Source organism: Neoarius graeffei, chromosome 1, assembly GCF_027579695.1.
Source record: "Neoarius graeffei isolate fNeoGra1 chromosome 1, fNeoGra1.pri, whole genome shotgun sequence".
NCBI lineage: Eukaryota > Metazoa > Chordata > Actinopteri > Siluriformes > Ariidae > Neoarius > Neoarius graeffei.
In genome coordinates, this window is record NC_083569.1 from 107,449,544 (window position 1) to 107,461,706 (window position 12,163).

Sequence of the window (12,163 nt, forward strand, 5' to 3'; positions counted from 1 at the left end):
AATCTAACTTCATTTTTTTTTGTTTTGCTTTACATTACAGAATCAGAAAGAGTCCAGAAACGCTAACATTTTTATCTAAATTTATTTTGTTTTGCTTAATGTTACATAATGCAAAAGGCTGCTGAAACTATAATACTTTTGTCTAACTTCATTTTTGTTGAAAGAGTAGTGAAACCAGAAAGTGTTTTTTTTAAATCTAACTTCATTTTGTTTCGTTTTGTTTTCCTTTACGTTACATAACCAGAAAGAGTACTGAAACAATTATGCTTAGGTCTAACTTCATATTTTTTTTGCTTTTCTTTACATTATAGCATAACCAGAAAGAGTACTGAAACTACATTGTTTTTGTCCAACTTCATGTTTGTTTGTTTGTTTAGTTATTTATTTTAAATTTATTAAGTTTGAGTGTTGCCACAAAAATTACTGAAACTACAATGTTTTTGTCCAACTTCTTATTTATTTATTTATTTATTTTTTAATGTTTAAGTTAGTGCGGCCACAAAGAACACTGAAACTACAATATTTTTTGTCAAAATTATTTACTTATTTGTTTCTTTGTTTGTCTGCATTTTAAGTTAGAGTGTGGCCAGAAAAAGTACTGCAACTATAATGTTTTTGTCCAAATTCTTTTTTTCTTATTTATTTATTTGTTTATTTATTGGGGTGGCACGGTGGTGTAGTGGTTAGTGCTGTCGCCTCACAGCAAGAAGGTCCTGGGTTCGAGCCCCGGGGCCGGCGAGGGCCTTTCTGTGCGGAGTTTGCATGTTCTCCCTGTGTCCGCGTGGGTTTCCTCCGGGTGCTCCGGTTTCCCCCACAGTCCAAAGACATGCAGGTTAGGTTAACTGGTGACTCTAAATTGACCGTAGGTGTGAGTGTGAATGGTTGTCTGTGTCTATGTGTCAGCCCTGTGATGACCTGGAGACTTGTCCAGGGTGTACCCCGCCTTTCGCCCGTAGTCAGCTGGGATAGGCTCCAGCTTGCCTGCGACCCTGTAGAACAGGATAAAGCGGCTAGAGATGATGAGATGAGATGTTTATTTATTTCATTATTAGTGATGCAGTGCCTAGGCACGCATAATTTTAAGTTAGTGTGGCCACAAAGAGTACTGAAACTATGTTTTGTTCAACTTCTTATCTATCTATCTATCTATCTATCTATCTATCTATCTATCTATCTATCTATCTATCTATCTATCTATTACTTAAAGTTAGAGTGTGACCACAAAGCGTACTGAAACTATAATGTTTTTGTTCCAAAGTAACCACAAGCCCAAATCCTTGAAGAAGCTCCAAAGGGTTTAAAAAGGTTCAGCTCGAATATCCTTGTAAAAATGTCTCATCAAATAAAACTCCATTTTCACCTTGAAATTTTTCTGACCTTTGACCTCCTGTAACTCCAACCTGTGTAACTATTTCTGCTGTTTCGGTGTGAATGATCCGATTAAAGCCTTTACTGCCTCTAATTGTCCATGAACTTTTCCCACATTCCAAAGCAGATTCTTGCTCTTGGTGTGTGTTTGAGTGTCCCGGAGACTCCCACGATGCCTCTGCACCCGAGCAGCTGGATAAACAGGCAAGCATTCAATCCTACCATTCTGTAAACATGCGAAGATAATGCGAGCTGATAATCAATCAACTGCTATAGTGTGCTAATACCACCTTTGATCAACATCACAAAACCCCACCTTTAAGATCTCGCCATTTTCTCAACTCCTTTTCATCTTTCTGTTTTGTCTTCGCCATCTCTTTGTCTTCGTGTCTTGCTTGTACAGTAGAATTGGCTTTTCACTTCAAAAGGATTCCTTGGGCATCTTTACTAGGACTCATCCCTTTCGTCAAATCTATCCTTTACACCCTCAAGGGAATAAATGTGACCTGTTGCTCTAAATTCGATCCAAGCTACATAATACAGTGCCTGGATTATGCTTCTAAAGTTTCTGTCCTTTTAAAGGAAATAATCATCATCTACTGTTGTTCAATATGGATAGTCGGTGCTCCTTCACTACCAGAACCAAAGTTCTGAAATAAACTTTTACCTCTGTCATCAAAACATTTGAACGTAAATAAGTTGGATCTTAAAAAATAAGGATTTTGTCCATTCCACAGCCCATAAGAGCTTAAAGATTGTCTTCAATGGGAGCTGATAAGACTGAACGTGCTTAAGATCTCCAAGAAGCAGATACCTGAGTAAAGGCAAGTCCAAACAGCTAAAACTTGTCACATAGCTAAGATTCTGCCAGAAGCTCTAATTTCCCATTTGTGTGAAAACCGCTTGGAATTCCTTTAACTATGTTGTTTGTCAGGCATAACACAATGGTGTGAAGCATGAAAAGTGCCAAAATGGTCCCTATTCACATTAATAGATGCCTTTATTCCATGTTTGGTCTTGCTTTTTGGCAAGACTTCATACTGTAAGAGCAAAATGTTTTAAATGTTGGGGATAAACCCAGTAAATTGTACCATATTTACATTGGAAATGTCTACAATGGACTGGTTATTACATAACTCCTCATGGATCAATGGAGAATTACCCAAAGATCTTCCATTTCCATTGTCGCTTTTGATTTAAGCTCCTGTAAAACCCAGATCTTACTGGGAGAACTTAATGGGAAATCATCAGCAAGGGTTTATGCAAGCCTGGGACCAAGATTATTGCCAAGAGCTATTACAATTCTCACTGAATTCTCATTAGGGCTCATGTGTGAGCAGAAGCTAGTACATTACCAGAAAATACCACTATAGTTTCTTCTTTCATTCCACGCTTCCTACCTTCCTTGATATATCCCTAAGGGTTCCCACCTATATTGAGGAAACTATCCTACATTCTCATTCACTAATATGACACAAATGTCTATTTTCCCCCCATAATCATATTCCGAGGTCTTTCCATCTCCATCTCGAGCTCATTGCTTCAAAATATTCAAACACATCACCACCAAACTTGCTATCAGAAAAGGTACACAGATATTAACCAGATGTTGTCAAGTTGGATTTTGATTCCTAGGTTGTCACACCACCACCAAACCCACCACCAGGAAGAGGATAGAAACATTTACCAAATATAGCTACATTGGATTTTGATTTGTAGATTGTTGCACCACCAAACTCACCAGTAGGAAGGGTATAGAAACATTTACCAGACATACCTACACTGGATTTTGATTTGTACGGTAGGTTGTCACCCCACCACCAAACCCACCACCAGGAAGAGCATAGAAACATTTACCAGATGTAGCTACATTGGATTTTGATTCGTAGGTTAGCGCACCAACAAACTCACCACCAGGAAAGGTACAGAAACGTTTACCAGATGTAGCTACATTGGATTTTGATTCATAGGTTGTTGCACCACCACCAAAACCCACCACCAGAAAGAGTGCAAGGAGTTGGTACACTGGATTTTGACTCTTAGGTTGTGTTCAAATTTTGGAATTTAACTTCACATTTCAGTGACTGAATCCAACCCAGAAGCCAAAATTGGATCTTATAGCCTTTAAAATCTTTTCTCCCTCTTACCTGTCTGCTGATTCCTGTTGTTTTCATTGAGTCTGAGCGTCAAACCCTTGTTTTTACATGTAGTAGTCATAGCCGTGGACCCTCCGTTTCTTTTAACCAAACTGGTCCGTGTTGGGATGGGCACAAATGTAGGATCCAAGTCCAGGATCAACTGGTTAAGCTGGTCGATGGAGTTGTCAATGTCCACTGTAAGGGAGTTAAACTCCTCATCATGAGTTTTCTTGCTGTCCTGGCTTGGGGATATCTTTGGGTCCAGAGAGGTGTGGTTTTGATCACTAATGATCACTTTGGATGAAATCTCTTGCTTGTCCCCATGGAAGTTCTCCTCCACTCCACTTTCCTCAGGCAGGTAGGAATAGTGCGGGGCCGCCACCATTTGCTGCTGGCGGACCCAGGTCTGAGTGGAGTAGTTGCCCTGCCGGAACTGCTGCCCCCTGGAAGTTGTGCTGGAAGTGGTGGTGACAGGAACAGAGACATTTCTCTTGGCAAGGCAGTTTCTCCGAGTCTCAGCATATGCTCGCTCATATTCTTCCATGGCTGCTGGGCCATGATGTGGGACATCCTCAATCACTCCAGGGCTGCAGAAGCCATCAGAGAGCAAAGAGTTTTGGCTGCTCTTGTGATATGATGATGAAAGAGTCCCCAGACTGTCCACACTGCGCAGGTCGTGGCCTGACATCAGGACCTCATCATCCAGGATGTCTGTTTCTCGCTCTTTTGGCTGGGAGTTGCCATTGATATGGACCTGCGCTGGGTGATGGAGGACTCCCTGAGAGGCTGAGGTCAGGTCCATTCCATCATCTGTCTGAGGCTCATCGATCCCAAATCCACTCAGCAGGCGATTCAGGTCTGCCTTCTCCTGCTCACTGGGACCAGCAGACTTACCACCAGACACAGGGCAGCGCTCAGTCCAAAGGGAAGCACTCGAGAGACCGGAGTCACTGCTGGCTGAAAGGGCGTGGTCACTGTGCTCGGGGCTGGAGGTGACGGATGTGGTGCGGTTGGATCTGCTAAGGATGACTGTGTTGCCCTGACTTTGTTTAGGTGAGAATTTGTCCAGGGTTGAGATCGGGGGCTGCAAGGGAGGAGCTGGGGGAGAGAAGAGATGTAGCGCTTCAAGAAGACAGCTGGGTTAAAGGCACTTAGAGACAAACAAATAGAGGAAACGTTCTGGCCATACCACAATGCAACGTGACAATCATCCAAACACTCTGCAGACCAGTGATCATATTTCTTTCATCTTTTAAAAGAACAAATGATGTGACCTTGTTCCTTACAAACATTTAAACATTCTTACCCACAAGACCCGCAATAAACTTTGAGTTCGTGCCTGGAACCCATAAGGTTCATATTGCAAAACGGGACAATTCTCAGACTTCTGAATCTCTGAAGTATGTCCTGAGAGGTATTTATTTATTTAACATTACAGGCGTTTAGCAGACACACTTATCCAGAGTGATGTACAACATACCCAGAGCAGCCTGGGGAGCAGTAGGGGGTTAGGTGCCTTGCTCAAGGGCACTTCAGCCATTCCTGCCGGTCCAGGGAAACTAACTGGCAACCTTTTGGTCCCAGAGCTGCTTCTCCAACCATGAGGCCATGGCTTTCTCAAAAGGAGCGTTTATTTATTTATTTATTGCTGAAATCAGTTGTCTTGTATTCCTGTTAATTTCTTCATTTATTCACATTCAAGATTCAAAAACCTATTAAAAACTTTCATATTCACAAACTTCCTCATACTATAAAATTCTTCGTTTGTATGTTCACGTGGATGTGACAGTGCGCAATAAATGATAAATAATAAAAACAATGTTAATAAGAGGAAAAAAAAACAGCATTGTTGTTGCCAGGGACATATTTGAACGCAAATGTTCTTGTTTTTATCATCACATAGTTTCGCACGAAGCTTCTTTTGATAAAAAGTAACACCAAGCAAATTGTATATGATCTGTAACTTATACCATGTACAGTGTCCACATTCGCAGACCCTGAATTTAACACGGTTAATAGATTAAAATAGATTAAAAGATGATATTGTACATACTATAATCCTGATTTTTATTCCTCTTTATTTTGTGTTGCTTCACTGAACCCAACAAGGTGACGGTGACAGACGCAGAAGAAATTTTATCCACATTTTCTCCACCCACAAATACTGTAGGTAACATCAGACTGTAACAAATAATAGCTTTAATATTTATACAGCTGTATTCGGATTGGTTTAAAAACTCCTCTGTCTCTCTCAGACCTCAGCACTAAGCAGTTAGTTAATCAAAGACCACGGTTTAACCCAAGCATTTAACACAATCATGTGATTCAGCACTTACAGTACTGCTCTGACCTTCTGACTTACAAAACCACAGAAAACACCACCAAGGTCAGGAGATGAGAGTGAAGCTGACCGGACACTGAAGAGCTAAAACAGTGTTATAAAGGAAGACGCTGGATACGTTACCAGATACAAGCACTGCTGAGAGCCTGTGTGTGTCGAAAGAGGGTGCGAGGAGCTCCGAATACCACACACGAGTCCAGGTTTGTCCCAAACAGTCAGAAAGACTCCGCCACTGCTGTTATGTTCCTGCAGCACGTTTTCCTCTTTCAGCTTCTTTCTCTCTCTCTCTCGCTCACCTACCCCCTCCCACATTCCTCACTCTCACCACCCCTCTCAGCGGGGAAAGGGCCCGTGTTTCTTACCTCCTCCTTCCTTGAGCCCAGCCTGAGACTCACGTACCTGTCCTCCTCCACACTCTCAGCACAGTAACACAGTGTACTGAGCTACTCAGTGCGACAGACACACAAAGGTAAGTGTGTGTGTGTGTGTGTGTTTGGACTCCAAACAAGGACGAGGGGCTTGGTGAGGTTGCCAAATATGGAGAGAGGAAGGTAAACATGAGGAAGGGGGTGAGGAGAAAGGGGCAGGAAGTGAGCGGGATCAGTCCAAAGAGAAAGGTGAAAAAAGTAAAAGGAGAGAAAGGAAAGAAGGGTTGATGTGGAGAGAGGGGGAAAGCAAACAAGAAAGAAAGAAAGAAAGAAAGAAAGAAAGAAAGAAAGAAAGAAAGAAAGAAAGAGCAGCAAACAAGAAAGAACGAAAGAAAGAACAGCAAACAAGAAAAAGAATCAACAGCAAACAAGAAAGAAAGCAGCAAACAAGAAAGAAAGAAAGAAAGAAAGAAAGAAAGAAAGAAAGAAAGAAAGAAAGAAAGCAGCAAACAAGAAAGAAAGAAAGAAAGAAAGAAAGAAAGAAAGAAAGCAGCAAACAAGAAAGAAAGAAAGAAAGAAAGAAAGAACAGCAAACAAGAAAGAACGAAAGAAAGAACAGCAAACAAGAAAAAGAATCAACAGCAAACAAGAAAGAAAGAAAGCAGCAAACAAGAAAGAAAGAAAGAAAGAAAGAAAGAAAGAAAGAAAGAAAGAAGCAAACAAGAAAGAAAGAAAGAAAGAAAGAACAGCAAACAAGAAAGAAAGAAAGAAAGAAAGAACAGCAAACAAGAAAGAAAGAAAGAGGAAGGAAGGAAAGAAAGAAAGAAAGAAAGAAAGAAAGAAAGAAAGAGGAAGGAAGGAAAGAAAGAAAGAAAGAAAGAAAGAAAGAAAGAAAGAAAGAAAGAAAGAAAGAAAGAATCAACAGCAAACAAGAAAGAAAGAAAGAAAGAAAGAAAGAAAGAAAGAAAGAAAGAAAGAAAGAAAGAAAGAACAGCAAACAAGAAAGAAATAAAGAAAGAAAGAGGAAGGAAGGAAAGAAAGAAAGAAAGAAAGAAAGAAAGAAAGAAAGAAAGAGGAAGGAAGGAAGGAAAGAAAGAAAGAAAGAAAGAAAGAAAGAAAGAAAGAAAGAAAGAAAGAATCAACAAGAAAGAAAGAAAGAAAGAAAGAAAGAAAGAAAGAAAGAAAGAGGAAGGAAGGAAAAGAAAGAAAGAAAAAAAAAGAAATCAATGAATAAATATAGACAGATAAGTGAAGGGAAGGGGGAAATATTTCTCCTGAAAGAAGAATGCACTGATCTGTGCAAGAAGAAAGACAGATAACTGCGGATGAGTGAAGAGAAGAGAGTGATAGAATCCCTTCATCTGAAGAAAAAAAAGTGCTACACATTCCCTTGTGCACCTAAACACCCGACAGGAGCTTTTTAATCAGAGCGTCCGTGGCTTCTACTTCAGCCGCTTTTATAGGAAACTCGAGCTACTCTCTGCAGTCTTACCAAATTACACACCTGCTGCTATCAACACACACACACACACACACACTGTTATGGAACCAGATGTGCACAGAGTGAAAATTAGCAGCTTTCAGAGATCGTCTCAGACTTTTCTAAAACCGTAAACATGGAGGTGACGTTTTCCGCCGTGTGTTTTTATGCTGCGGTCGACTCGAGCTCGTAACGCCAACCTTCGATTAGGGAACGCTAAAGAAAACGCTTCGTCAACTTGGAAATCTTTCCCTGGAATTTGGGACAGTGTCCTCAACCCAGAGTTCAGCAAGTGATGTCAAATTAACACCGTCAACACCATAAACACACAGCAGCAGCAGCAGCAGCACTTGGGATCTTTAAATGTGTTCTGCTGTATGTACAGGTATTAACTTTAACTCAGTCAGCGTACAGAGTCACCTGTTAAAGGTCTAACACTGAGTAAACACTTCACTGTTCTGAGGAGGAAAATATACATCACTCATCACAGCCAGCTGGTGAGCTTGTTGTTTAAAAAGACCAACATGGATGCGTCCATTTGGTAGCTGGAACACAGAGAGTCTACACCTTCTGCCAACATCACGGTGTTCCCTCGAGCAACACTTCACACATCAGGACAAACATAATCATCTGAGTTACCTGACTTTACTCCTCCATCACCACCAGCATCACCACCACTACTATCTCCACCACCAGCACCACTATCATCTCTACCACCAGCACCACCACCATCATCTCCACCACCACCAGCACTACTACCACCAACACCACCATTACTATCTCCACCACTACCACCACCACCATTACCATCTCCATGACCAGCACCACCACCATCTCCACCACCATCTCCACCACTACCGCCATCACTACCATCTCCACCACCACCACTATCTCCACCAGCATCACCACTACCACTATCTCCACCAGCATCAGCACTACCACTATCTCCACCAGCATCACCACCACCACCATTACCATTTCCACCACTACTGCCAGCACTACCACATCCACAACCACCACCAGCACAATCACCATCACCACCATCACTACCACCACCACCATTACAATTTCCACCACTACTGCCAGCACTACCACCACTACCATATCCACAACGACCACCACCACCAGCACAATCACCATCTCCACCATCACTACCACCACCACCATTACCATTTCCACCACTACTGCCAGCACTACCACCACTACCATATCCACAACCACCACCACCACCACCAGCACAATCACCATCTCCACCATCACCACCAGCACTACCACCACCATCTCCTCCATCACCACCATCTTCATCACCACCACTAGCACTACTGGGAAGACTTTCACTGAGTCCAGTGTGACTGCTGACGCAATGTTGTATAATTTATTCAAAACGTTATCAAGCTACTTTCCAGTCAGACTAAATATACTTGAAAAGAAAGAACGAAAGAAAGAAAGAAAGATATGGAAAGAAGAATGCAAACAAGAGGGCGTGGTTTGCAGAAGGAGGGGCAGAAACTAACCATGGTCAACCCAATCAGTCCAAAAAAGGTAAAAAAATGAAGGAGAGAAAAGAAGGAAATGTTGATGTGAAGAGGAGAAAGAACAGAAAAGAAAGAAAGATGCTATGGAGAGAAGAATGTAAACAAGGGGGTGGGGTTTGCAGGAGGAAGAAGTGATGAAAGTGATGAAGCGGAGTTACTGTTACCATCCCGAAGTTGATTCATTTCCTAGAACAGCATGTCCTGAAGTGTTTTATTCCTCTTACACCACAGCAATCTGTCTATTTTATTTTACTCTCTTACTTACTGGTGAATGACAGATCGGACATTTTATCCGTTTATAGTTACAGTGCAGTTAGAAATTTACATACATGGACAGGAATGTCATGGCAATAGCAGATTTCTCTGAACTGTTCTTTTCCTGTAACAGAATGACTGTACAACGTACATCTTTAATTAAAAAGAAAAGAATCTGGTACACAAGTTTTAATTTATTTGCGTTTTCTGAAATAAACACAGGGCCAAAATTACACAGGGTCAAAAATATACAAACACGCACTTAGATTATGAATTCAGTGGTGCTGAACGTTCCAAAATGTCTTCAAAATAACTTCCTGTTAGTGATCAGGATTGGTTTCGCCTACACACAGTACAATGGGAAAGTCCAAGGAGCTCAGTGCAGATCTGAGAAAGAGGCTCAGGGTTGGGGTGTCGTGGCTCAGGTGGATAAGGCACCATACCATAAATCCAGGGAACCTGGTTCGATTCCGACCTGAGGTCATTTCCCGATCTCTCCTGCTCATTTCTTGTCTCTACACTGTCCTATCCAATAAAGGTGAAAAAAGCCCAAAAAATATCTTTAAAAAGAAAGAGGATCATGGTGTTACACACTCAGGAATGTCTCTTGGAGTCATTTCAAAACAAGTGCAGAGTCAAAGATCATCAGTTCAAACAACTGTATGTACAATCCCAATTCCAAAAAAGTTGGGATGCTGTGTAAACTGTAAATAAAAACAGAATGTGATAATATGGAAATCCTATATTTCATTGAAAATAGTACAAAGACAACATATCAAACGGTGAAACCTTATTGTTTTTTGAAAAATACATGCTTATTTTGAATTTGATGTCAGCAACACATTTCAGAAAAACTGGGACGGGGCGTGTTTACCACTGTGTTGCATCACCTCTACTTTTAACAACACTCTGTACATGTTTGGGAACTGAGGAGACCAATTGCTATAGTTTTGAAAGAAAAATGTTGTCCCATTCTTGCCTGATATACAATTTCAATTGCTCAACAGTTCAGGGTCTCACATCTTTGTCGAATTTTGCACCTTATAATGCACCAAACGCTTTAAATGAGAGACAGGTCTGGACTGCAGCAAGCCAGTTTAGCACCTAGACTCTTTTACTATGGAGCTGTGCAGTTTTAATATGTGCAGAAAGAAGTTTGGCATTGTCTTGCTGAAAGAAGGAAGGCCTTCCCTGAAAAAGATTTTGTCTGGATGGCAGGATATTGCTCTGAAACATGTATATATCATTCAGCATTAATGATGCCTTCCCAGATGTACAAGTTACCCATGTCATGTGCACTAATGCCCCCTCATACCATCACAGATGCTGGCTTTTGAACTGAACATAAATGTAATTATGTTACTGACCTGTTGCCAATTAACCAATGTCCCAACTTTTCTGAAAAGTGTTGCTGACATCAAATTCAAAATGACCACATGTTTTTCAAAAAAACAATAACATTTCTCAGTTTCAACATTTGATATGTTGTCTTTGTACTATTTTCAATGAAATGTAGGGTTTCTGTGATTTGCAAATCTTCACATTCTGTTTTTATTTATGTTTGCCACAGTGTCCCAACTTTTTTGGAATTGGAGTTGTAAGCATAAGTTATTGGGAGGTGTAGCCACTTTGCTGAGCCACTTTGCTGGAAGAAGACCCAAACCATCCCCCTCAGTTGAGTGGAAATTGGTTGGGATGATCAGGAACAACCCAGGAACCACCAAGGAACAGCCCTGCCATGAACTATAAGCTGCTGGAACACCAGTATCACTGTCTACAGTCAAGCGAGTTTTATATCGCCACGGACAGAGGCTGCTGTCCAAGAAAGAAGCTCCAAACTCAACACCTTCAAGGTTTAAAGTTTGCAGCTGACCACATGGGCAAAGAAAAAGCCTTCTGGAGGAAAGTCAGATGAGACAAAGATTGAGATGTTTGGCTACAATGACCAGAAGTACAGAGGAACATTGTACCAACTGTGAAGCAGGGTGGTGGTAGCATCATAGGGCTGCTTTACTGGCGCATTGAACAAAGTGGATGGAATACTGAAGAAGAAGAACTACCTTAGAATTCTTCAGCATGACCTTAAACCATCAGAAACTTGGACACAGTTGAACAGAACAGTGAGCCCAAACACACACCAAAGCTGGATGTGGAGGATAAAGTAGGTGAATATTAAGCTTTAACAAGTTGTATATTTCTGACCCTCTGTTGATTCCATAAAAAAAAAACCCAAAATAAATTAAAAGACTTATGTGCTTCAAAAGGAACATTTTGGCCAGTTGTTACAATAGAAATGATAAGTTTTTCACAAATTTATTATTTATTTTCATATATAAATATATATTTTTGTATTTTTATCCATGTATTTATATGTTTACTATTTATTGAATGCACTCGTTTCGGTTGGGTTAGTTGGCTGTGGACCATTGGGGGTGGGTCTGGGGGGGATCATGGATGCACGGGTCCCTTGTTAAGGGTCCCTTGCTAGCCATGGCCCCTTTGTCCTCGCCCTTCAGGCTTGCGGATGGCTGAATTCATTGAAATGAGTTTTTATATTGTGTGTATATATATATATATACACACAGTGGTGGGCGGCACGGTGGTGTAGTGGTTAGCGCTGTCGCCTCACAGCAAGAAGGTCCTGGGTTCGAGCCCCGGGGCCGGCGAGGGCCTTTCTG

General features: G+C 41.2%; 1 protein-coding gene across 1 annotated transcript in view; it reads right to left on the reverse strand.

Annotated features, from left to right (window-relative positions):
• The window catches only part of LOC132881533 (tensin-3-like), a 137,263-nt gene that overhangs the window by 46,821 nt on the left and 78,279 nt on the right, over positions 1-12,163 (reverse strand). The window contains exon 13 of the mRNA XM_060914093.1: positions 3,516-4,604. Within this exon, the coding sequence (XP_060770076.1) occupies positions 3,516-4,604 (1,089 nt within the window). The remainder of the gene's footprint in view (positions 1-3,515; positions 4,605-12,163) is intronic.